At 41.4% G+C, this 27,393-nt stretch overlaps 1 protein-coding gene across 3 annotated transcripts in view; it reads right to left on the bottom strand.

Moving 5' to 3' along the window:
• Positions 1-29: 29 nt before the first annotated feature.
• vps8 (VPS8 subunit of CORVET complex) overlaps positions 30-27,393 on the bottom strand; it is an 87,667-nt gene continuing 60,303 nt past the window's right edge. For all 3 annotated transcript variants that reach the window (XM_084075339.1, XM_084075340.1, XM_084075341.1), the window contains exons 36-45: positions 25,546-25,635; positions 24,927-25,112; positions 23,061-23,142; positions 22,445-22,527; positions 18,536-18,616; positions 12,581-12,750; positions 11,938-12,106; positions 10,615-10,668; positions 4,008-4,088; positions 30-2,131 (exon numbers count right to left, since the gene is read on the bottom strand). In XM_084075339.1, the coding sequence (XP_083931465.1) occupies positions 1,988-2,131; positions 4,008-4,088; positions 10,615-10,668; positions 11,938-12,106; positions 12,581-12,750; positions 18,536-18,616; positions 22,445-22,527; positions 23,061-23,142; positions 24,927-25,112; positions 25,546-25,635 (1,140 nt within the window). In that variant the 3' untranslated portion in view covers positions 30-1,987. The remainder of the gene's footprint in view (positions 2,132-4,007; positions 4,089-10,614; positions 10,669-11,937; positions 12,107-12,580; positions 12,751-18,535; positions 18,617-22,444; positions 22,528-23,060; positions 23,143-24,926; positions 25,113-25,545; positions 25,636-27,393) is intronic.

Below are 27,393 nucleotides of genomic sequence, written 5' to 3'. Positions count from 1 at the left end.
TCTATGAAAAAACACAGAACCTGTCAAAATGTTAGAAACACACATTTTATTTGCAGTTATTCATACAGCCCAAAACAAGAGGCAGCTACACAAAGAGGCTGTACACAAAACACTGTCACGGCTGTATCTTAAGCACACTGACACTGTAGTACAATAATAATTAAGAATACATGTATATTTATCACATTGCAGACAATTATCTATAAATCAAAACAGTTTTAGAGTTAATCTGTTGTCAGTACGTTATGACGCTTTTCCACTGCATGGCACTGGCTCGACTTTTTTACGGGCAAAAGTATTACCTAGTACCTCCTGGGACTTTATTGGGTACCACCTCCGTTGAGGCTCCAAGTGAGCTGAGACGATACCAAAAGGTTATGTGAAAACACTGCAAACTACTAGAATTGTCACTAGGATCATTGCGACATGACGGACTCCCCTATTCCCCTGTAATTTTATGGAAGCTCCTGAATACTGTTAACAAACTGAAACCAATATTTTGTAATATACCGAAATGAATCACTAATCACCAATTTCCTGGCTAAAATGTTATCAGAAACTGTTTCAACTGTAAAGGTGAAATAGAGATTGTCTCCAGAAAATTGTTCTTTAGCACTCTCCTGCACAGAGGCTGAAGGCTGGACGTCGACATGAAGAACAGCTACACAATCTGAAGTGGAAAAACAAACTACTTTGTACCAAAATCGAGTGGTCGAGTAGCATCAGTACGATGCAGTGGAAAAGTGCCAATAGTGTTTCATCGGCAAGTTGCAGTGTTGCGTAGAAGGCGACTTGTTCCTGGCCTCACATGTAATCAAGAAATACAATCACAAGACACCTCTTTTCCCTTACAGCCCTGGTCTCTCTTTCTCTCTTTCTCTGCCTCTCTTTTCAAGCACACGATGAGGTGCTGGCACAATCCTGACAGCACTGAGAGCTAGGCATTTTCTTTAGAACTCAGGGAAAAGGGCTTTCAATAGTGTTGGAACAACAGCGTGAAGCATGACTAATGCCTCCTTTGAGGATTCGGTCTGTTGTGTTAGGAAAATAAATGTTTGTTTTTTCCTGTTTTCTTTTCTTTTGGCCTACACGGACCGGACGGAGGTGCCAATCGAAACTGACTGAGTGGAAGCATTATGAGACTCACACCGCCACTGTTGTAAAATGTTCTGTTCAGAGTTATGGTGCACCGCAGAGGACTTGCATTTGCTGCTGTGACTGGTCCGACCTGGCAAAATCCTTAAGTGTACAAACTGACATTTTTACACCCTTAGAGTTAAATTAACGCAGGACTTTGCTGTGTATCCATTGCAGTTATTATATTAATTGGTGTAGCAGCAGCCAGCCACTGTCCTCAAGCACTTTGTTTAAGCATGCACAGAGGACCGTTACGGGGGTAATAATATTTATTCATGGTTTATTGGATTACTGTGTCTCAGGGATTTGGTTGAGGTACAAAAGCTTGGCTTTTCTCCGTAAATTAGACTTCACCAATTTTCAATGCTGCAAAAGTCACAACTGTCATGGACAGGTCTGTTTGGGACGTCGATTTCTCTTTGTAAGCTGTACTCCTCAAACACGCTTAGGAAAAAAAATCATTTTAAGCTTTTTTTTTTTTGAAAATGGATCCCTGCTGGTACTGTTGAGCCAGACAGAGAACAACAGTTTAGTTCTGGGTCTAGATTTGGGATCCTTTAGGATTTTAGCGATTCCGATTCCTTAATAACAATTCCCTGTTAACGGTCCAAATCCTTAAGAGTTGGTCCGTGAAATTTTAAAGTTTGACAACCACCAGTATTGTAATTGTATAGCAGACGTGAAGTTCACATGCCAGCTCTGACAGTGTGATAAAAAACGGTTCCTGAAACGGTTCCAAACGTGACGGAACCGATTCCTGGTTCCTCAATGTTGGATCCAGTTCCTCCCGATTCCGGATCCCAACCCTATCTGAGTCACAACGTTTAGCTGGAAGTACCTGGTCTCACCGCTATTCTTCCACCAGCGGCGGAGGGGACAGTTTGAGCGGGAAATTCTCACTGTGGAAGATGCTTCCGGTTCCCGGCGGAGCGGCGTTTACAAGTCCCGCCTTCTCGTTGCCATGGCAATGGGAGAGTTCAGAGAGGATGGCGAGCTGGAGGTGAGCGAGAGAAAACATAAGGAAAGCAAAATGAAATATGGTAAAAAAAATGTAACTATTATGTATATATATTTACCATTTATACTTTTTGTGTTTTTTCAAAAATGTATCCCCTACTTGATAATTCTACAGCGTCACACAAAAGCATCAGAAGTATCAGTTCTACTAGCTCGAACTGCGGCATCTTTGAGCTTGTAGATCTGCTACTTTTGAATTTTAATCCTGAAAAGTAACAGTTTTGGACATAAGAGGTTTCCACCCGACAGAGACGATACAATATATGTATATATTTCTAACGTTGACAGTTCCTCCCTCCATTTTCTCATCTGTCTATCCCACACGTATATCATCTTTCAACCAAATACTCCTTGTAATTACATGCTATAGTAATATACAGAGAAAGAAAGACAAACAATGCACACACACACACACGGCATGTCCTTATGTACGGCGTTAAAGACAGAGGAAACGAAAGTAGAAGGGTGATATTAAGGGTCAGATAGAAATAAAAAATAAAATAGTAAGTGGAGACACTGTACTATAGTAAGAGAATGAGATAATGTAGCAAGAAAGAGGGATGGATGGACAGGAGAGATTAAGAGAAAGAAAATCAGATCTTTGTGGATCTCGGGATCCACATGAGAACGGTGTGGCTCCGATGCGGTAAAATATTGAATGGAGGTACTTATTTGCCCTACTGGCAGTGTGCACAAGAAATCTGGCACTGATTGGTCCAGCGGATTATGAGATTAGCTGCAGATACATGGAGAGACACACACACACACACACACACACACACACACACACACACACACACACACACACTCTTATAGGCGGCTTGCCACGCAGTAAAATATGTGTGTTAATAACCCATACAATGTTAAACAGGTACATGTCACTGTTATCAACATCAAAAAGTGAGGGCAGAGAGAGGGAGACAGAGAGGAGCGAGAAATAATTAAAAAGGGCAGAAACACCAAAAGAAAAGAGATTTTGCATTGTTCACAATAGTATGCTGGAGGAAGAACACATGTGCATGTGTGTGTGTGCGTGCGTGCGTGTGAGGAGTTGGTCACACTATTCAGCTCTCCATCATGGTGTGAGGGGATTGAGAAGGAACCAAAGAAAACACTGAAAGAGAGAGATGGGGGAGATGAGAGAGAGGGTGAGGAGAGAGATTGAAAGAGAGTGAGAGGAGAGAGAAGGGAAGAGGAGAGTGGGAGAGGAGAGGATAGATAGGGAAAGTGATAGGAAAGAGAGGGGGGAAGAGAAAAGGGAAAGGAGAGAGAGAGAGGGAGGGAGTGGAGAGAGTGGGAAAGATAGGGAAAAGAGAGAGGACATGCCAGGAGAAGTGGCAAATGTTTGAGAAAAGCAGAAAAAGGAGCAAGGGCATTTGGAAGGAAGAAAAGGATAGGTGCATCGGTTGAACATGCACAAGAAAAACATGCACAAAGAGACATGCATGCACATGTCAAGTATACAACAGTGGTTCTCAACCTTTTCAGGCTGTGACGCCCCAAAATAATCATAATTGAACTGGGGACCCCCCCAAAATAATCATAATTGAACTCTTACAAGCACTTGGAATGTAGGAGTTGAGGCTTTACATTTAGTTTGACTTGACTTGAAATTTAGCCTCTTTCTTATACTTTTTGGCAATTTGGCCAATGTTTGACCTGTTTTTATAGTATAGTTTGTTGATTACTTTTGATGCAGTAATGCTCTTTTTAATTTCTTTCTTTTTTTTGGTATTACAAAGTCCTTAATTGTCACTTCACTGTCATCTGGGGACCCCCCCAAAATAATGTGGGGACCCCCCTGGTGGTCCCGACCCAGAGGTTGAGAACCACAAGTATACAGTTTACAGTACCCTGGATGGTCCTCTGTATAAACAGCGTAGCTGGTCCCAGGACTGTGTCTGCTGGGGGTCCAATGCCGCTTCTACAAAAACCTGCAACACAGCAAAGCACCATGGGAACTGTAAAATTCAACAGTAACAATCACTTCCCAACAATCTAAAATACACTTTCATTTAAAGGTCACATTTGTTTTACTACTTGAAACACTTGGATTGGAAGGATCTTTGTGAGTGATACCTTGGAGGAACTTGTGAGTGAATCCCACGTGATCAGTCTGGCAACCACAGACAGCGATAAATGCGTTTCTTATTTGACTATTCTGGCATTATTAGAAGTATATCCACCAACACTATTAGACGTATTTCCCAGACTTCTCAAGGAAGAAAAATAATATTTATTATGTTCATAGAGGTTTAGACAGTATTCTAAAACCGATTTCCATCTGCCTGTGAGGCAACGCAAGCCAATTGGTTCAACTGGCTAGGGAGTTGCAATTACTTTAAAATATTCAAAAACAAGTCAAAACAAACTGCTTCACAAGACCAATGTTGGTGTAACTAAGATATTCGCTGAAAAATCTACATTTTTACATAAACAGATTATTATCAATACAACTTTTATGGGGAGGATGTTTCTTGGTTTTACAGAGGAGATGCGAGAAAAACATGGCGGATGGGGAAATAATATGTCTACCTGATAGGTGGAGATATTTAGAAGGGTTATGAAAATGGGTTCCTAAGTGATGCATGACTGGGAGGCAAATCAAAACAGTGTGTAACGAATGGGTTGTCATATTTCACTTTTCTTTTTGTCAGACCCCAAATTATGAGTAAAAACACTGAACAAGTGAAATTGAATAATATGTGACCTTTCAGACTTCAGAAATGGTCCCCATGTGTGGCTTTGGCCACACAATTTTGGTCCATGTACAAGTTAATGTCCTACAGATTGCAATGGAAAAAAATGAACGAAAATGAAGGGAGATGCTGGAACCTTGATTAAGTCCAGCCAAGCAGACAGCTATTGATTTGTTTGTGTTTTGGGTTACTCATCCACTCCCTGGCTGTAACATTTAAATTAACACTGCTCTATGGCTGACTCAGAATATTTTCTCTCTCATTTTAACATATTGTAAACTGCCAGAATGCATAATACAGTACGTACATTTTCTGTTTTAAAAATACATGCTACTCCACAGCCAGTTTCTAACTACTTGGCATAATTCTCACATCAAACAAGCTTTGTGGATATCCCCCCTACAGAGTCAATATTGTCAAAACATATCTGGTAAAGGTGGTGTAAGTGTTTTGTTAAAATAAAAAGTGTTCAGTAGCTCTATTTTCTGATTTCTGGAGTAACAGGGTTCTCCATGTCTCTACAGCTCTTTAATAAACAGAAAATTCATTTTCATGTCTGGATACCAATTTAATCTAATCAGGAGAGAGATCTCATATAGGATAAACAAGTGAAATTGGAGGTGATGAAATAAATAAATGAGCAGACAAAATTGGAATTGGAATACTAGGCTGATAAATGGGTACTCTCTGCCCATTCGATGAAATTAATGACCCACCTTAAAATGTATTTTCTAACTTACACTATCTTGTTATATTCAACAAACATATTTATAAAAGCCTCAGTCATCATATTACATAAATTAACTAAATCCCTTAATGTCTGTTGCCAACATTGAGGTTTTTACTGTATAAATGATGGACACATAATTAAATGTTTACAGACAACGACTTGTTGACATACGGTAGCTAATATATCAATTGATAGTCTGTTGAATAGGTTTGACATTATAATTAAAGAAAATGTTACCAGATTATGTCATATGTCCCCACAAAATGGTGACCTTGTGAAGAAGGAATACAGTATGTTCACATTGTTTACATGGAGATGTATTCTGACTTCTGAGACGTCGATTAATTGGTGCTGCTGTGATGTATTACCGGTATGTGTTCTGAGTTTTCCTTGTTCAGACATGCAATTAATTAAGTGAAGGCCATTTCAGTAGAAATGGTTTACCAGTTCCGACCTAATTTCTCAAGCCACAGCACATCTTTATAAACTGACAGGTTGATGTTCACAACACTTTTCTCGCCTCTCTTTACAGTTGTTATGACAGCCTCTAGCAAGACTTGCTATGTTCCCTGTGGTGTTTCTCTTTTGTTGATGGACTAATAACAACGTCCATCTGGCTAATTAGCAATGAACACCCGAAAGAACAAAATGAATCCTGCGGTGAAGAGAAACATCCATTTCAGAAGCAGCATAACTTCATGTCCTTGTTGTTGATGTTGTTTATAGACATAGACAGTATGCAGAATATACGACACGAACCCACTGACACAAGAAGAAACTGCATTTTGTTTAGCCATGCATATATTGTTTAGCTATGCGGGGGTGGCTTACAGTATACTGCATGCAATTATTATTTGAACATCTAACAGACTTGAACAATACCGTTAATTTTGTTCCTTCCAATTATTTTCAACATTTCACATAACTGCTAAGTTTTCTGTTGCATTGAGCTTTGGGCTAATAAAACAACAGCAATCATGTCTCCTGAACCGAATAATGTTCTCTGAACTGCACCAAAATATCACTTACTGATATATCAGGTAATTTTCTGGATGGCTGCACATAACATGCACATATGAAACACACATACATACCCACACATAAACGCATTCTATACACAGACCGACGGAAAAATGGGAAACCATGATGATATCTATTTTCACATGAGCTGTTCCATTAGTGTCATGTCTGCGTCAACAGCTTCCACCACAAATGTCAAACCAAAATGACTTGGAAGATAGAAGCATGTTATTCATTTCAAATTGTAACGTTATATAAATAATAATAGCACTTTTAGAAGCTCAGGCACAAATAGAATTAACAGTCTTTGTGCAGATCAAACTGCTACAGTGAATAAAATAAAATTCGGCCTGGGCTGGGTCATGTGAATTTTTGCTGTAGAGTTAGTTGTATGTACTGTACAAGTGAGTAACTCAAGTGTCACACTGTACAGTGAGACACAGTGTCAATATAACTCTGACTCTGAGAGAGTAACACTCGGAGCATTTATTTTGAGCGATTCATTTGCATTAATTGTGACAACTGTTGTTTGTGTCATGATGAGTACATCCACAAAGAATATAAATGTTACGCTGCGATAAAGCAACTTAATTATTATTATCATTTGTGGTAGTGGGGTGTGATTTGGGCTCTGCTGTAGGTGGAGGGTCTTGGGAGCAGTGCCAGGGTTTATTGAATGGCAGGTGTTTGTGTTTGTGACTAACAGGGTTTGTCTCTATTTAGTAGAGTGCTGGGCCTGAGCGTAGCACAGACTGAAGAGTGCTGAAAGTGCACCGAAATCCGCGTGGCAGGCAATGTACCCAGCACGGCTGGGCTGACTTTATTTTGCACTAAGAGTATTTATGTTTATGTTCAACCGAGTGTCAGTGTGAAGCCAATAAATGAGCAGTTAACCTGCATCCCTTCCATGTGGCAGAGATATCCACAGTAGTAACAGACTGTGCTACTGTACATTATTATTTTTCAAATCAACCTGTCCTGTATGAATGAGGCATCACCAAATGATGTTAAATATTCGGAGGACACATTTTCGGATTGTTTATTGGTCGCACTCCCAGTGTGTTAACTCTCTCAGTGCCAATGAAATAAAAAAATATGTTCATACTGTGCCAGCAATCTTTTTTTTTTTCAAAGTAAAAAAAAAGTGCTTAGGAAGCGAGACACAGCCTTTTTCAGTTATAAGTTAAACAAGGAGTGGATGGAGCTGCAAATCTTTTTTTTTTTTTTTTTAACTCGTTTTTTTTCCGTTCTGGCACTGAGGTCATTCAGAAAAAACTCTGGATATCTCGTTGTGTGGCACTGAGAGAGTTAAAACCCTTAAAGGAATAGTTCACCCAATAAAAGTACTTATTTTCTACCAATTACACACCTCGTGAAGCCTTGAATTCATGGAGATTTTTTGGTTTTTGTTGCATTCCTGAGCCAATAATTTGATGACCGGGTCATCAGTCAATAGGAGACTCAGTAGGAGACTCTTTGAGTCTCCTACTGGAGTATCCGCCGCCGTTCACCCAAAAAATGACTTATTTTCTATCAATTGCACACCCTATGAAGCCTTGAATCCATGGATTCTTTTTTGTTTTTTCCGCATTCCTAAGCTAATAATTTGATTCCCGTCTCCTACCGGCTAATGTATCCGGTAGGAGACACAAAGTAGATTATTTGTGTCTCCTACCGGAAATACACACGGTCTGACAACAAAGAATAGATCTTGTCCACATTTTGACAATGAATATATAAATTACTTATAAATAATAGCTTTTTTTTATTTTTTCTGGAAAGATCGGATGTCTGACACTTCCAGTCAGGCGCCGGAAGTGTCGCCAAAACGTGGCTTACGGTAGAGCTATTAAAGAGCGCTAAAAGCTATGAAAATACGCGATTTAAAGCAAGGACCATAGGTGCAGGTTTTTAACTGTGGCGGATCCTTTATGGAGTTATGGAATTTCTGTACTGTACCACTCATCCTAGGATATCATAACATCATAAGGTTAGAATAATGTCGGGCGAAATTCTCCTTTAAACAAAAGCTCTTGTAGTAGAAAAACAATCAGGTCAAAATGAAGGAGAAAAAAATAACGTCAACAGAAAGCAGGTCTTGAAAGGACTGGTAACTTAGTTCATTAGACAGTGAAAAAATGAGAAATGTTACTGTTTGCGGTTAAAACAATTGGGGGCCCCAGGTCAGCAGCCTGTGAGTTTGAAAATGTCTAACAGTCAAGCTTCAGTTACCTACAATTCCCTGCAGTTAGGGTTTATCCAACTCAACTCAAAATAAGCGAAGTCAGAGGGAAGACATCCAAGTAAAATGATTTTGCTCACAGCTTCTGAGTATAAAGTCCCAGTCAAACTACTGCGATGACCTTCTTTGGATGGTTACCGTGCAAATGGGCTACTTGTAAAATACATCTCATTTCTCAAAACCATTATGCAAATTGACTGCTCATGTACAAAAACCAAACCCAATAGTGGTCAAATTCTTGATATTTAAGGACAAACCTCTCTCTCTGTCTGAAGCTCAATCAGCACATCCAGGCAATAAGAGTATTTTGAGCGAGAATGTTTATAAAGGCAGCATTCACATACTGTACTGCACATTCCAAAGCAGAAATTCCGCCGGCATGTGCTCTGGACAGCTAACATTGGCCTTAATCATAATCAGTCACTATGCGATTCCACTCACAAACCGAATAGCCTGTTTAAAAAAGAAGACTGCATTGACTGCACTGCAGTCAAGTCACGCCAAAATAATCTGGAAGTGAGAGAGCTTTGTGGAAGAGAGATGCCCTTTGGCCGTTTTCATGCCTGGCACAAGTATAGGCAGCTTTCTGTCAGTTTCTATACTGCTCTCGTGTTGTAGATGGTCAAACAAGGCAAAGAGATGCTTTTTTATACATAATGTTTAAAGGGACTACACCATGAATTTGAACTTTTCCTTCTTTTTTGTGTGTTTTTGGTCTCCCCTACCTCTCTTCTATCCCAAAAAACACCCCCAGTTTGAACACTCAGACTTTCACAGCATATCTGGGGTTTTCTGTAAATTGGTCCAAACTGATTTTCACACGAACGTGACGTCACGTTCGGTACAATCCCGTTTTTTCAGTTCAAAAAAATAATAATGTTGTTTTCATTATTATTATTATTTTTTTCCACACAGAACCAGGAGATAACATGCATAGTACAAACTGTCTCAATAGCGCCCTGTGCCAAACAGGACAATGTGGTATTGCAGGTGAAAGTGCTTTATAAGCCAGAGAGAAGTTACCATAGTTGGAATGAGTATATCTGAGGCTTGATTTAGGCTCAAACCTTTTGAAAAACGTTTGAGGGACAAAAACAATATGATATTAAATATTCATTTTTTTTAAATTCATGGTGTAGATCCTTTAAAATATTATATGAAAAACAAGAGGGGGGCTCACAACTTACTTTTAAATGCTCAAATTGTTATTCACAGCTGCAATTCGTTTATTGATGCTGTGAATACAAATTGGAGCATTTCAAACTAAGTGAGTTTGCGAGCCCCACTCTTGTTTTTCATGATTCTTTGCAGTGTGGCTCAGCACCAAAAAACGGAGGATGTGCATTATTTTTTCTTTAAAATATTAGATTCCACTTCAACCACTGGTATACCTTATATACTTCATTGACCAGGGTCCCCCAGGGGTCTGTACTTTTTCCCTATACATCTTTTTTCCCTCTACACCAAATCTCTTTGCAGAAAATAGCCAGTCTACAAGCTCACTCCCCTGGAGTCCTTGAGGGGGTTCCAGGGGGTCCCCAGCAAAATGAGGAACAGTTTAAACACTGAAGCCCTCTTCGGAAATAGCCGATCTACAAGCCGATGCGTTGAGAGCTTGTAGATGTGCTACTTTCCAAACATTAAGACAAATATTGACAAATCTTCTCTTACGAGGCGTCCCTGGCACAAACTCTTTTCAAATGGTGGTCCGCGGCTAATACGTATCAATTTGGGGGTGGAAATGTTTGAGAACCACTCCTCTAAAGTACCTTTTTCCCATGAGCCTCTGCTCCCGTCTCCCGAAGTGCTGACGTCACACGAGTCTGCAGCAGGAAGGAAAGAAGAACAGGGGAGGGGAGGAGGTAAGGTAGAGAGAAGGGGGAGGGGGGCAGAGTGGGACGGATGGAGGAGAAGAGGTAGGGGGGGAGCGAAAAGAAGGAGAAAGACATGGGAAAGGAGGAAGAATGAAACAGGAGAGGAGGAAGAAAAAGGTGATGAAGGTGGGAAGGAGGAAGAGGAGGGGAACACCAGCCTTGTTAGCTTTAATAAGTAAGATACAGGAGGTAAATCTGTCCATCAGACAGCTTGTTTATCTCAAGGGACTTGGATAAAGCAATACTTTTTCACACTGTAAACACACACACACACACACACACACACACACACACACACACACACACACACACACACACACACACACACACACACACACACACACACACACACACACACACACACACACACACACACACACACACACACACACACACACACACACACACACACACACACACACACACATACTACGACCGCTGTGCCATCACTGGCCCAGACTGGCGTTTCAAGTGTTTATCTCTTTTCATTAATCTTTCATTCATCAGATCAGACTTTCTACCTCATTCATCCACTTCTCTCTCTACCCCCCCCCCCCCCCCCCCCCCCTCTCTCTCTCCGTTTCCTTTCTATGCCTTGGAGTCAACAGGAATTAATGCTGGTACAGAAACAGTTCAAATAAATAGAGGTCACTAAGATGCTCCAGCTGGTAATTTTCAAGAGATCTTGCTTGGGACCAACGTGTAGAATGGACATACTATCCTCAGAGCACCGCTGCAAGCTGAGCTAAAAATACTTCCAATTGGGAAAAGAGAGAATTGAGTGGATACAACTTCTTTCTCTCTGTATTCGCTATGCAGCTTCTCTCTTCTCTCTAATAGTTCTCAAATCCATCTGCATCCTTGTTCTCATTCCCTCTTTGTCTCTGACGTCTCCCAGTGCAGTCTAGAAACCAAGTACATTCCCACTGCTTACCAATGATTATCACACAGCAAGTGTTCATTTAACTTCAGAGTTAAATGATCACTAACGGATATTGCTATGCATTCACTGCCCAGACAAGTACACAATCCCAACACACTTTTACACCCAACTATCTAACCCCAACCATCTGACCCCATTCTCACACACACACACACACACACACACACACACACACACACACACACACACACACACACACACACACACACACACACACACACACACACACACACACACACACACACACACACACACACACACACACACACACACACCTGTGCCAGAGAGGCGGTGCGACCCCTTCCTGGTTCTGTGCCGACTCCGCCCCTTCCTCCCTGATTGGAGGAGCACTTGTAGCAGCTCCACCCCTGCGAGCGATCCGAAATTAGGCCACTCCCACTGTCCTTCCGTTGCAGGCACTGACAGTGGTACAGGTGGCCGCAGCTACAACATACAGCAGACAAATACACACACACACACACACATTAGCATATCGTTGCATATATCTCCACATTTGATCTTTTTATGTTTTTTCATAAATTAATGCCATATTGTATACTTTGTCATAATGGCAGTGTCATGCAAAAGAAGAAAAAATTGCCAATCATGTTCACAAGCCATTGCGACACGTTGTGGGCTTGTAGATACACTATGTTCGCTATTTTTACAATTGTTTGAAAACTACAATGACATGCCAATGAAAAGTATTAACAAGAGCTTGTGACTACATAATAACTCATGTATACCAGGTTATTTTTTCCATTTCCTGAAAAGGTTTTGGACATAAAAGGTGTCAGCCCGACATGGACGATATATCCTGTTTGGATGTGTTTGGATGAGGAGTTGTGAGGTCCTCGTCTTGTGTGTGTGTGTGTGTGTGTGTGTGTGTGTGTGTGTGTGTGTGTGTGTGTGTGTTACCTGAATATGATGATCTCGTCCGGTGAGTCCTGCCTCCTCTTGTACTGCTGTAGACAGATGTTACAGTGGTCCTGTCTTGGGTGAAGGCCCCTGGTGACCGCGGCACGCAGGTGAGCAAGGGACCAGTGGAGGTCATGGTTCAATAGACTGGTAGTGGTCTCCAATAAGGTCTGAAAAAGAAGGGGGAAGAGAAAGGGGGGGGGGGGTGGAGGGAAGGACGTGAGAGGAAAAGAGTGAGTGACAGATAGCGGTAAGTAGAATTAGATACAGAGATAGAGGGAGAGAGCAGGAAAGAGAGAAAGAGAGAGCTTTATTATTCAAGTCACAAAAAGCATTCACACAGTTCTGTATACATGACAATGAGACAGGAGGTAGGGTTGGAAAGAAACAGAGTATATCTTTTATAATATACTGTATATTAAAAAGATATATATATATATATATATATATATATATATATACACACACACAGTATATAATACCTATATAATACCTAATTTCATAAGCATGCACCATAATTATGACTCACTGTATGGCCGTCTTGCCAGAAGCACCGCAACACTTTATAACCAAAATAACACCTTGGTGGAGGTCTGTGCTCTACTGAGCACATCTTCATTGGTATTTTTAGCTCAAATATACACTCTGTGGCCACTTTAACCCATTAAGACTGGGAAAGCATCTGTGTCATTTAAGATTTGAGCTAAAAAGCAACGTTTTTTTGAAAATGAAAAAAATATATATGTTAACACATTGATTGCCTAGATGAAGTTAACTCGTTTTTAGTTTTTCATCACTTGCTTGCCAAGAACGAGTTTGACCCAAAGACCAACGAGATATGATTTTTCGAAGATCTAGACTCCTATCCACTTCCTTGTTAACTTAAAACTTTAAAATTCTGTATCTCGGCTCCTGAGTACTTTTTTTTTTTCATTGAAAAATCTCTGGCATGAATAATAATAGGCAGTGAAAATAATTCAGGCAGTGAATGTGTTAATGATAAAAGTAATCGAAAAAACATTGCCCCTCACCTATTAGGAGGGCAGTATGAGTCACCAGAACCAAGGACGGGTGTTTTCAATGAATCAAACATGGTTAAAATGGAGTTTGAAGTTACAATGGGTTTGTATAGGAAGGAGGTGTGTCTGATAAAATGAATATCAAATATCTAAATACTGAATGAAGCAACTTAAAAACTGTCTGGGGTGCTCACAAAAGCATGAGTAGACCTTAAAATGACCCCATGTTTGAAAGTGAAATATCCCTTTAATGAGAGAGGTGACTGGATGGTGACACCTGCCTGATACTAAACAGGTGTGTATCTAATAAAATACCACCAAGTGTATATATATATATACTAGAGTTTCGGGGGGCTACGCCCCCCTCAACGCCAGCCGCGCACGGGGCTTTGCGTTTGTTGGTCCCTCCGTGTCCCTGTGTCTGTATCCGTGTAGCTGCAGCACAGAGTGGGCAGTATAGATGGGGATTATGGCTGTTAGAGGCATGTACGCGCACGGGGCCCGCGTGGGCGTGTGTATATGGGGGTAGACAAATTGTCAAAGTAACATTTGCAAAAAGGGAGAAAAAAAAAACAAATTGTAAGAAAGTGTAATGTAAAAGTTACAAAATGATGAAAAATAAGTAGAAGAAATTATATTTTGTATGTTTCGCGGACCACCAGGGGGTCCGCGGACCCCCTGGTGGTCCGCGCGGAAATCGTGGGATGAAAATTTCCAAAAGGAAAAAAAAAAAAAAAAAAAAAAAATATGAAGGTGGTTGCTTGTTTTTCTGAAAGCTGGCGAATGGCAGCCCTTTCTGCAAGATGGCGGCCGCCTGGTGTTGTTGTGAGTACGTGTATTTGGGGGGGGGGGCGGCGGCGTGAAAGGGTTGATAAACACTGCTCTAATCGGAGCGAAATTATCTGAAATTACTACATGACCATAATGCAGCCTAACATGCGTTGCACGGGGCGGTCCTGCCATTACGTTAGTTACTGTAGTTGCTGTGGAGCTACATAGTTCTCCAGAAGACACACACAAACATACACCATCTACAATGGACGAACTGAGCAGCAATATAGACATTCACCACACGAACGTGCATTGTTGACAAAGTGATTGCACAGCCGCTGCAGGCATGACAACCAGGTTAGCGTTAGCGACATGGCAGCTATCACAGCGCCCTGTCCGTCGTGCTGCAACTGCCTGTGATGGCTACAGCAGTAACAGCAAGCTGTCTGCGATGCCATTGTCTGGAGACTGCTCTTAGCGTGACACGACCAATGAGAGTGAGCGCTGTAGTTGTTGCTAAGATACGGTGGCGTCTCTGCCCCATAGCTTGTAGATCTCTCACACATGATTGGCGTAGGCTGCGTTGCCAGGTCTGACTTTGTGTCTAAGCAATGGTCGGCTTATTTTTGCGCGCCTTTGGGCTCGTTTGCATTGTGCGCACGGCAGCGCTTGTTTAGCGTACGTCAGCGCGACGTGGCAACGGACGTGGCAACGTGAAAGGTGATTGGCTGGTGAAAAGAAACACCCGACGTTACACCAGAAATGGTGCCTGGAGAAAATGGTGACCAAAAAAAAAGTTTGGAAAAAAAGGAAAAAAACACCCGCAGCGGCTGCGTGCTGTTGTGGTGATGAGGTCGTGCGCACGGTAAGCGGTACGAAGCTGCCTCCCCTTCCGTTTTGTCCGACATTTGGTGAGTAGAATTAATTATGTTGCGCGGTGGAAAAGGTGTAGTTAGCAGTGAGATGTCCCCTACGCGGGGCGTAAATTCAGCGCGGCCGCCGTGGCGAGTCAGTTGCCGACATGTGGTCTGGCGGTGCGTTGTTTAGTCGATAACAGAGCTGTGGGGTGTGGACACCGAGGGTGCGGAAGTTGCTCGCCATTTATATAGTTAGATTAAAAAAGCGCTTCAAGATTATTCAATTCTCTACTGTTCAATGAATCTAAATAGCAATCAATAAAATAATGGCTAGGAATGCGACGCATTGTGAGCTTTTAGATCTGCTATTTTCAAAAGATTTTTATACATTTGAAAACTGGTGAAACAGGACATTCTGCATAATGAGTACTTTCTACTTTTGGTTCTTTAAGTACATTTTGATACCAATATTTCTACATTGCAGTATCGGTACTTTTACTTAAGTAAGTCCACCACTGCTAGGAAGATAATCAATAGTTGCAGCCCTAATTGTACTGCTTTTCATTTAGGCGTCTATGGAGCTGCTCTGGTAAGAGCCGCCTGGTCTTTGGGAGAGCATTCCCGTTCCAGGGAGGGAGTTCTTTCTGCTCCAGAGTTTTGGCTCCAAGTGTCCGAGATCAAAGGAATAATGCATGAGGAGGCAGTTTTCCTTTTAAGTGGCACACCCACGAAAACAAGTGTGCTCCGCTACCCACCGCTGCTGCTATCATTAGCAACGGTGTTCTCCTCTCCTAGAAACGACCCGAGCCTGACGTCCTCTCGCCTTAACCAATAAGAGTGATGAAATGGCGTGAAATAATATTTGATCTGGCACGTGGAGAGAAGCAGATAGGGGCGTTGTGTTGTGAGCTTGTAGATCTGCTATTTATGGTGAGCGACACCGCCGTACAACAAAGCATTAATGAAGCATTACGTGGATACAGTTGTCGAAGTTACGTAGAAAAGCCACATTACCTTGGCTGACCTGAATAGTAGGTTCTGCATATTTGTGTGTGTGTGTGTGTGTGTGTGTGGGTGGGTGCGTGTGCGTGCGTGCGCGCACGTGCGTCTACAGGTCTCTGATCTTCTTTGCCTCCAGTCCTCCCTACTTATCTCTCCTTAACCTTTCTTTCTCCACCTTCACCTGTCTCTCTCTCTCTCTCTCTCTATCTCTATGACCTATCCCCATGGTTTTAATCAGGATGAAGGTATCACAGTGGCTTATAGTCTTTTCTCTCTAGTGAGAAAATGTGTAATAAATACTTCATCTACTCCCTCTCCTTACTCTCTGTATAATAATATATCGTTTGTTCTTCAGTCTTCTTACTCCTTATTTTCACAATTAACCTCCTCAAACTGAAAGAAGTTTTTTTTATTTAAAGTTTTAAATGTTTTTAGTGTTGTTAGCCCTGCCAAGGACATAATGTTTTCAACCCTGTCTGTTTGTCTGTCTGTTAGCAGGATATCCTAAGCAGTTATTAATGAATTTGCACAAAATCTGGTGGAAAGGTTTGTCATGGGCCAAGACATTTTTTCACACGGATTGGCCAAAAGGGGTTGTGGTAATGGCTGTGTGACCCCGTACACAAAAAAGCACATAACTTCTGAACAGATTAACATAACACCACCATACATTAGGTTTATTATTGAGCTGACAATATGCTTTTGAGTTGGGAAGACCTGGGTTCGAATCTGACCCCCGGCGTCAAGTCTTGTGTGTCTCACCTCTTTGACCGTGGTCCTGTCTCTCTATACTATATCCTCTCTCTCTCTCCCTCTCTCTCGTGGCACTGCTGTTCTGAATTGGGCGTAAAACTCTATTACACCAGTGTGATATCACACTGGTGTACATTTGCTCAATGACATTTTCAAATTCACGGAATGTAATGGGACTTGCCTTTTAGAGCACCAATGCAGAAAACTACTGTAGGCTATCTCGGATGATAAACGTCCACAAAACCATCAGAAGTCATAGGAACAGTATAGTCTGAGATAATTGTAATTGACCCAAAATGTCCCCTTTTCTCCCAATTTAGTCATTCCCTTATTTCCCCATACACTTGTGTGCAGTCTTGTCACTGCTGACTCCTACTGGTTGGTCTAGGGACAGTATTGCCATGTCTGCTTATTATAAGCAAATTTGGGCTTGTTTTCCTGTAAAGTTGCTTGTAAATATTGGTAGTTGCGGGTTGCGTTTTTTTGGGCTTGTTTCCAAAGAGTATACTGTAGGGTAGATATTAGGGCTTGCCCGTGTATCCCCATCTGAAAACATTTTGTGCCAGGGATCCCCCGGTACCAGATTTGTGTTGTTAAAATGTTTAAAAAATCTTAACAATTCTTCACCTTTTTCCCAAGATGTTTTGGAAAATAGCAGATCTACAAGCTCACAACGCATCGCTATTTTCAAATAGCAGAAAAATAGTGTAGAGCATGTAGTGCTCATATAGGCGCTTCATTTGGGCTTGTTTTCATAGACCTGGTTGCTTATTTCTCTCGCAAAATCTCTAGGCAGCACTGCCTAGGGATGTTAGTGAAACCACATGACTCCTCTGACACACATGGAATCACCAGTCGCTTCTTGCTTCAGCTGGAGGAAATAGCGCGTACAGAGAAATATACTAGTTCAAACGCCTCTCAGACCATGTGCAGATGGCTAAGTCAGACTTTAGTCAATCTATCCACTCTTACCTCTATCTGTCCTATTTTTTTCATGCCTACCACTGTGTTGCTATGATCAATAAAGGTCTAACTAACTAACTTACTAACTTAAAGGTCTATATCTATCTATCTATCCATCTATCTATTCAAAGTCTATCTGTTAGGCTTTACATGATATGCAAATGATATAGGACTGCTAGTTAGAATCAGGAAATGTACCATAAACTCACACGACGATAATGCGGACATTATCGTTGGGTGGGGAGAAAGTTTTCTTTCTGCCGGCTGCAGGAAAGTACATTAAATTCTCAATAAGAAGATGGCAAATCTCAACAGCCCTTGGACTTTAGACAGAACCATTTAAAAAGAAGAAAATGTAGTCCTTCCCCATTTTCAAACTCAAAATGGTTATGCAAAGTTCATAAGCAGCGTAGAACCGTGAGTCCAAAAGAATCATGTATAATTGAGTGTGTGTATGAAGCAATTAGCAGCTAATGATATGCTTCGGGAGTGCTACAGCATGGGCAAGCTAAATAATGCATGCTAGCCTTTAGCTTAAGTAGTAAGAAACACACAGTATAATAATATAACACACACACACGGTTGGGTACCTGTTCGTAGTTAAAAGTCTCCAGCATGCCCAAGATTAGGCCTTGGATTTCTGCCAGCTTCCCTTTTCCATATACTGGGTCCTGAGAAACACAATACACACACACACACACACACACACACACACACACACACACACACACACACACACACACACACACACACAAACAAGGAGAAAGACGGATTAAAACATATACATACAAAATACAAAACAATACATTCATTATAGTATTATAATTGATCATAATTAATAGATGATGATAATTATACGAATATCTAATGATATACAGTATATGACTAGAGGTATAATAATTCGCTAGAATTTAAAATGAGTCCAATTACTTTGAAATAGCAGGATTTCAACATCTTCCATGCTACTTAGAATAGAATCTTTCATCTTTATAAGGAGAGGTCAAAATACACAAACATATTTCAGTTCTTCATCCCCAAGGTATTTCCAAATGAATGGTGCAATAGAACATAGTGTATCTTAAACTGTGTAGCTCATAAAAGTACATGTGGTCATGGAAGTACACATTTAGTTTCTGCTGTTTAATTAGCTGTAAACTTCCTGTTGATACGTGCATTTAAAAGCAATTTCAATTAGATTACTGCATGATTAACACTTCCACCGCCAGAGGTTAATCTCATAATGTACTCACCAGTGCCAAGGTTTTATTGTTGTTTTTTGTTTTTTTCACGTCGCCATAGACCTTGTTAAAATCCGTAAGATTGAGCTCTGCACTGTTTGTTTACATCACAGACATCTGCCTGGTTCGAGCAGTGAAAACCACGTGTCAAACGGAGCCGCCATGTTGTAGTTAGAACGGTTTATGTTAAACAGTGATCACCGAGGAGAAAAAACTACAAGGAGAAAATGGCGGGAACGGCAAAACCGGATCGCAAATAGTTCCGTTTCCGGTGGTGTTACACTCCGTGTCCGTGTCGAAAATTAAAAAAAAAAAAAAAAGAAAAATCGAAAAAAAGGAAAAAGCACCCGGACCGTAGGGCTACGGTCTCGGCGCTTAACAGTTGGATTTAATGGACCGTAGGACTACGTTCTTGGCGGTTAATGTGTTAAGAATGTGTGTGCAAGTGTGTATATGCCCATTTCCTATGTTGAGCAATTTAAAACATTACATATACAGTGCTCTGTATATATTAATGAAGATAAACTGGCGGCCATAGCTGAGAGGTTAGTGAGCCCGTCTGGGACGCCAGGTTGTCACAAGTTCGATTCCAGGCCATGCCAGCAATGTGTCAATGTGTGTCCCTGAGCAACACTTTTAACCCCTAATTGCTCCCGAGCGCAGCAGAACGGCTGCTCACCGCTCCTAGTTATAGGAGGGGTAAATGCAGAGGACAAATTTCACGTATTTGTAAATATCCAGTGACAAAAAAAAAAACACCCCAAAGGAACTATTCTATTTCTATTCTATTATATGATTATTTCATGATAATGAAATCAAACTCAATGATTTCAAATGTTGAAAATGGAAATGGAGCATAGCAGGCCACAAAACCCTAAACATTATATCGAATGAAGTGCAGCCAATGCCTCAGAATCACCAATGAATGAATGAATGAATAATTTTATTTTCGCGTCTGGCTGCCTCAACCCAGCCCATCCCTTACGGGATTATTCAGACACATTTTAAAGAACACAGTATTTCCAGTGCCAACATGCTGACACCAAAATAATGAACAAAGTAAATAATATAATACCAGTAGTAGAGTACAGTCTGAACAGCTTGTTCAGATTCCTGCAAACAGGAAAGCCTGTGCATGAGCTGACTCACAAATGTAACACAAGGGTGTTCCACAGGGCAGAGAGGGCTAACTTTACGGTATATTCCGGTCAGTTTTACTAGATGCATAATAACAAGACGTCCATATTGTAGCTGCTTTGCCTGTCAATGTGGCTGAGAACTGAGGCCGATTCTACAAATGCCCTCTAAATCCTAACAGTTTTCTTTAAAACCTATGTTTCTATATCAGTGGTGCTGTGTGTGTGGGGGTTTTCAGTGGTGCTCAAACCTTTTCATGTCAAGGACCCCCCAAATTATATATATTTGGCTGCGGACCCCCATCTCAAAATATTTAGTTCCAGGCAAAGATTTGAGTTAAAAATGTTGGCTTTAAAAATATATATATTCAAAGATTTGCAAGAATTTTCATGATTAGAAAAAAAATAGCAGGTCTGAATGTGTTTTTTTTTTAACACAAATCATCTCTTCTGCCCTGTGGCACAAAACATTTTCAGATGGGGGTCCACGGCCAAATACATATAATTTGGGGGGTCCTTGGCACGACAAAGTGCCAAGGACTACTGATTTAGAATGCATTTGAAGAATCGGCCTCAGACCTTAATGGGTTAAAGCCCGATGACAACTGGTATTGGTTTGGGTCAGGGTGATGCAATTACCTTGCCCCGATGTACATCGCAGACTCTGCGAGATATCTTGATCTGGTCGTTAGACAATTATAATCTAAATTTCTCCTCATTGAACTACACTGCACAGTGAACCAGCTCTCAAAGTCATTCTTTGAGTACATACATGAACGCCAAAAAAGAAGAGAGATTCTGCCAATATATACTGTAACATCACAAAACTGTGAAAACACTAAATGTAAATGTCCTGTTGATTTTACTGTTTGACGATTAGGACGATCCGGCTCCGCTCACGTCATTATGACTCAGCCATAACCATATGAGGAGTTTCCAATGCAGCTACGCCCAAATATGGAGTGTGTTGTCTAACCTCAATGTGTTGGATTTCATTGTCTAATCAACGGCGCAAGATACGACGTGATAAATATTGATGATATCTCACCAACATGTTGCGTCACATCACGGCAAGGTAATTACACACTCGACTGCTATATCACAGCAAGAGTTAAGCCTGATTTATGATGATACGTGTTCCAGTTCACTGTTAATTCATTCGTTCGTAAACGGCACAGAACGTTCTAACAAAAAAAAATGCCATTGGGACCAGACCTAGCTGCAACGCGACGCCATGTGAACTTGTTATATGCTATTTTCAACAAATGTTAGCATAGTGTATTTTCGCCAATGCCTACTATGACATGCCCAGAACAGTGGTGGAAAAAGTACTCAAATTCTTTACTTAAGTAAAAGTACCAATACTGCAATATAAAAATACTCAGTTACAAGTAAAAATCCAAAAATATACTGACGTTCATGTGGTTAAAAGAGTGACCTCCACAGATGTGACTTGGGAGTGAAACCACATCCCAATAGTATGGTGAAATGGTCGCAGGGGGGGGGGGGCCTGGTTTGGATAAGGGCCTCAGTTTTCACTTCTCATCATCTTGCCTTGCCCTAACACAAACTCTCCTCCCTTCCCCTCCACTTCTTCCCCCTTCGTGTTCTCACTCGTCATTACCCCCCCTTCCTCCTATCGCCCCTTATCCTCTCCTTTCTGTGTCTCCTCTCTCTCTCTCTCTCTCTCTCTCGCGCACTCTCTCTCGTGTGGAACCCCGTAGGGCTTTAAGTGAGAAGTGAGTAATGTGAGCACTAGTGTGTGTGTGTGTGTGTGTGTGTGTGTGTGTGTGTGTGTGCGTGTGTGCGTGCGTGCGTGCGTGCGTGTGTGCGTGCGTGCGCGCATGCGTGCGTGTACTTTTGTCAGGGAGACATAATTAAAGAATAATAACATGCACAGTCAAACAGGCACAAAAAAATAAACACGTTCGGAGAGGCAGAGATACAGAGGTACATGGCAGGGGGTAATCAAGGAAGCACACACCAGCAAACACAGAAACAAACAAACCCGCCCACGCCCACACCCGTTGAGACCAGGACACGTACTGTACGTAAGAACTGTACATCATGTGCACACAAAAACCCACGTGCAATATACACATACACACTCACAACGTGGCATTACCTGCAGTATTCGCTGAATGATAGCAGGGAGAGGGATGAAGCTGCTCATACTGTTGAGAACCTTCATAGTCAACTCCTTCAAAGCTGAGACACACACACACACACACACACACACACACACACACACACACACACACACACACACAATATTAGCATCATGCTGCACCGGAGAACTCTGATAACTTATTAAACATATTGGGTGCGCTTGTAGACTGACACGCACTCTCTGAGAGCATCTCTGTTTGGACATTTGGAGTGCGCAGAGCGCACACTGTTCTAGCTAAAGAGATGGTTTGTGGTTTGTGTTATTACTGAAGACAAAGAAGTTATGACAAAAATGCGATAGTTTGGTAAAGGAACGCACCAAAAGTGTCACAGCATCATCTTGTTAGCTGTGTAAGCATATTTAGATCATACTGTGTTTGTGATAGAAAAGCATAAGGGTCATTTAAGCTATTAATACAAATATTTAAAGTTTTTATTTTATGTGTGTGTGTGTGTGTGTGTGTGTGTGTGTGTGTGTGTGTGTGTGTGTGTGTGTGTGTGTGTGTGTGTGTGTGTGTGTGTGTGTGTGTGTGTGTGTGTGTGTGTGTGTGTGTGTGTGTCTTTGCATTCACCTTCTGATGTTTGTTTGGCATTTGGTCCCTTCAGTAGTTTCTGAGGATCCATCATGGCCTCTAACAGAGGAAACCAGAGAACCTGCCGAGAGGAGAGGAGAGGATCCCACTGACATTAACATACAGTACATGGCATAGTCTTAGGTGGTGGATAGTCATGTATGCAGTACAACTGAAATTTAATAATGAAGAGACTGAGTGGCAACGGCATCAGGGCTGTTCTGCACAGATCTATAGTATCTTTAACCCATTAAAACAGGGAAAGCATCCGTGTTAGATTTTGGCTATATACACAGTATATACAGCAACATACATTTTTCAGTAACTCGGATTTAGAATGGTAGTTCTCAAAAATTGTAGATATACAAGCTCACAAAAGCACAAATCTTCTCTTCTGGGGGTCCCTGTCACAAAACATTATCAGATGGGGGTTCGCGGCCAATTATATATACATTTTGGGTCCTTGGCCCAAAAAAGTTTCGAGTCTTAATGAGTTATAACCCAGACTGTATATGGTTCTGCTCATCTCAATAGCAGCTCCCCACTGTATGTTCTACTAATTCAATGACGGTCGTGTTGTGAACACAGAATAAAATGTGTCCCATTTGCCCCTTGAGTAGAAATGAGTGGAGGAAAGCATTAGCAGTTTACAGTAAAGCATTAACAGTAGTAGGGCCAGAGGAAGCTTTCCCTTCCTCTGGCCCAGTGTGAACCTCTCTCACTGAAAACCTCAGACTGCTGCTAGACCCAGCCTTTATTGTCTCTCTGTGCTGGTGCCTGCTTTTCATTGCTGACCTGGCCTTGATTTCTAATGTCTCTTAACCCAGTAAGACCTGAGGCCGATTCTAAAAATGTCTTCTAAACCCTAACAGTTTTCAGCAAAACTTATGTTGCTGCATCAGTGGTTCTCAAACTTTTTCATGTCAACTCCAAAGGTGGACAAGAAATCAAAAATAATTTCTTCATTGATTAGAAATGGATCATTCTAAATATACACCTCATTGACTTACATTGTACGCTGAAACAGCTCTCAAAGTCACTCTTTTAGCACGTAAATGAACACAAACAAAGATGATTCAGACAATATAGAGCATCAACAAACCCAGTACGGTTTGTTTTTTTAATAAAAATGTCAACTTCCTGTTGATTTAGCTATTTTTATTAGGAAGCAAACCCGGACTGGATCTGTGGATCTGGATCCGGATCTTCAAATAGTAAAATCAACAGGAAGTTGACATTTGTATTTAAAAAAAAAAACAGTAATGGGTTTGGTAATGGGTACTGTCTGAATCAGCTTTGTTTGTTTACGTGCTAAAAGAGTGACTATGAGAGTCGTTTCACTGTACAATGTAAGTCAATGAGGAGCATATTTTGAATTATCAATTTCTAATCAATGGAGCAATTATTTTTTATTTCTTGTCCACCTTTGGAGTTACATCATGGCAAGGTGACTACACAACTCAAACCTCTACCAAAGTGGTCTTGCCCTTTAAAGCAATGATCCAGAGACCCAGCCCTTATCAGTGGAGTGGTTTATTTATTTTAGACGTTCCACTATTTAGCGATATTGTATCGTCTCTAAAGGTTTCACACTTCATCTGTAATCTGTTGATGTAGTTCTGTGGGACAAAAGCCAATTCTTATTCATATAGGAAGGGCCAGAGGGGGAATATAGTTGTGTGTGAAAAGGTATCGCGCGCGCGCACACACACACACACACACACACACACACACACACACACACACACACACACACACACACACACACACACACACACACACACACACACACACACACACACACACACACACACACACACACACACACACACACACACACACACTCACACACACACAGTCCTTTACCTCTCTCTGTTGCTGGTTGAGGTTTTGGGAACTTCGATGGCACAGGGCAATGATGTCATTCAGTGAGTTCTCTACTCTTGACAAAGATGACTCACTCTTGCTCTCTTCTTCTTCCTCCTCTCCTTCTTTTTTGCCCTCGCCTCCCTGGTTCTCAGCAGTGAGCAGAGTCAGCTTCGCATTCAGTGTCTGCGAAGAGAGAGAGAGAGAGAGAGAGAGAGAGAGAGAGAGAGAGAGAGAGAGAGAGAGAGAGAGAGAGAGAGAGAGAGAGAGAGAGAGGAGGGACAAGATTGGGAAATGCAAGTATAATGTCTGTGTGTGTGTACAGTACAGTATGAGTATACATGTGCCTCTGCAAAATATTTTGAGAAAGAGAAGCAAAAAAAGTTAAGCGTGTGCCGTGCATGCCAGTTTTCTCATGTAATGTGGGTGCTTGCTATGTGTATGTGTGTGTATGTGTGTGTGTGTGTGTGTGTGTGTGTGTGTGTGTGTGTGTGTGTGTGTGTGTGTGTGTGTGTGTGTGTGTGTGTGTGTGTGTGTGCGCGTGTGCGTGTGCGTGTGTGTGTGCGTGCGTGTGCGTGTGCGTGTGTGTGAGAGTGTGTGTGTGTGTTCTTCTTGATACCTTGAGCAGTACAGTGAAGGCTCCGTGTGCATCACCTTTCCGTTCCAGCAGATAGGCTGTAGCCTCGCTGTGGTGATACTGCTGCGTTATCTATGGAGACGACAGATGTCGAGAAATAAAAACAGACAGACAGAGAGACAGACAGACAGACAGACAGACAGACAGACAGACAGACAGACAGACAGAGAGAGAGAGATTTACAATTTATTTTGTTAGCTTTACTTTTGCGTCAGCTAATTTCAAATGGTTTTGAAAGGTTCATGGAAAGGTTGGGGCTACCAAAACAATCTTATCCAAAATAGCATATTTTTCCGAACCTCTCAACACAACTTTCTTGTAGCGTACGACAGTTAAGTTAAAACCAATCATAAAAATAATGCTTGGCACTGTAGGCAATCTTCTTCATAAGAAATGAAATGAAACACTATTCATAGTTGTAGCAGAGACACATAAGAGCGGATTGAATAAAAAACAACAAAGGCAATGAAAGCTTTGGGAGCATGCATGCATAACTGATCCAAACTGCATGAAGCTGAATTTTAACCAATCAGGTCGGTGACCTAAAATGAGTTTGACACCCCTGCCGCAGAGCGACTAGGACTTTACTTTGGAGGAATTACGGTAGAACCCCGTTCATCTGAACCTCACTAATACGAATTTACTGGTCAACTGAGTCTGCTTTTTTCCCCCCTCGATGGATACGTTGGTCGGTCACAAGGCTATTGTACACTGCAGGGTAGTAGAAGTAGCTGCTGGAAACGAAGTCAGTCACAGTGGAAGAGAGAAAGATGATACAGACATCATTCTCTTCCTCACTTTCACTATGTGACTGGTGGTTGACAGCAGGGTTCTATTTGTAAAAGAAACAGAGGGGTGGCGGGGACGTTTTCTTAGAAAAACAAATAACGCACATCCTCCGTTCTTTGGTGCTGAGCTTTAACTGTAAGAACAGTGATAATGAGACAAAGATAGGGCTCGCAACTCACTTTGATGCTCCAGGTTTTATTTAAACAAGACAGCTGATGATACGACGTTTTCTTAACCACTTAATCATTTCTTGTATGACAAATAAGTGAAAATAGCTGATCTACAACAACGCATCTCATCTGGATGAATTATGAGCTTGTACATCTGCTATTTGGGGAATTCTTTAACCCATTAAGACCTGAAGCCGATTCTACATGTCTCCTAAATCGCAACAGTTTTCTGAAAAGCGTATGTTTCTATATCAGTGGTGCTCAATCTTTTTCATGTCAAGGACCCCCAAAACTATATTTGGCCGCGGACCCCCATCTCAAAATATGTTTTTCCAGGGACCCCCCAGAAGCAAAGATTTGAGTTAAAAATGTTCGCTTAAAAAATATATATATTCAAAGATTTGCACACATTTTCAAGATTTTTCAAAAATGGCAGATATACAAGCTCATAGCGCGGCACTCGGTGCCGCGCTATGAGCTTGTACAGTATATCTGCTATTTTTGAATAGCCAAAGTGTAAAATAATGCTTTTTAGCTCAAATCTAAAAATGATGCGTTCCAGGGTTCTCAATGGGTTAAATGTAAAACATTTTGAAAACCCTGGTTGGGTCAGGGTTAGGACTCTAAATTCTAATCTATACTTTGTCGCACAGTGGTGTAATCACCGTAAATAAATGAAAATTGGACCCCATGCACACAGGCAACATGTATGCTATGTTCACACTGGCAGCTACAAAAGATGCAAAGGTACAAGGCTACACAGCCTATCTGTCGCTTTGTATCTTTGTATCTGAAATTGAAGCCAGCTCAACTTATTTGTAGCTGTTGTAGCTTTTGTAGCTGCTAAAAACGTTGGATGTATCTTTGTATC

The sequence above is a fragment of the Gymnoscopelus microlampas genome (assembly GCF_963454915.1).
Source record: "Gymnoscopelus microlampas genome assembly, chromosome: 13".
NCBI classification, from domain to species: Eukaryota; Metazoa; Chordata; class Actinopteri; order Myctophiformes; family Myctophidae; genus Gymnoscopelus; species Gymnoscopelus microlampas.
This window is presented reverse-complemented; position numbering and strand designations above follow the sequence as displayed.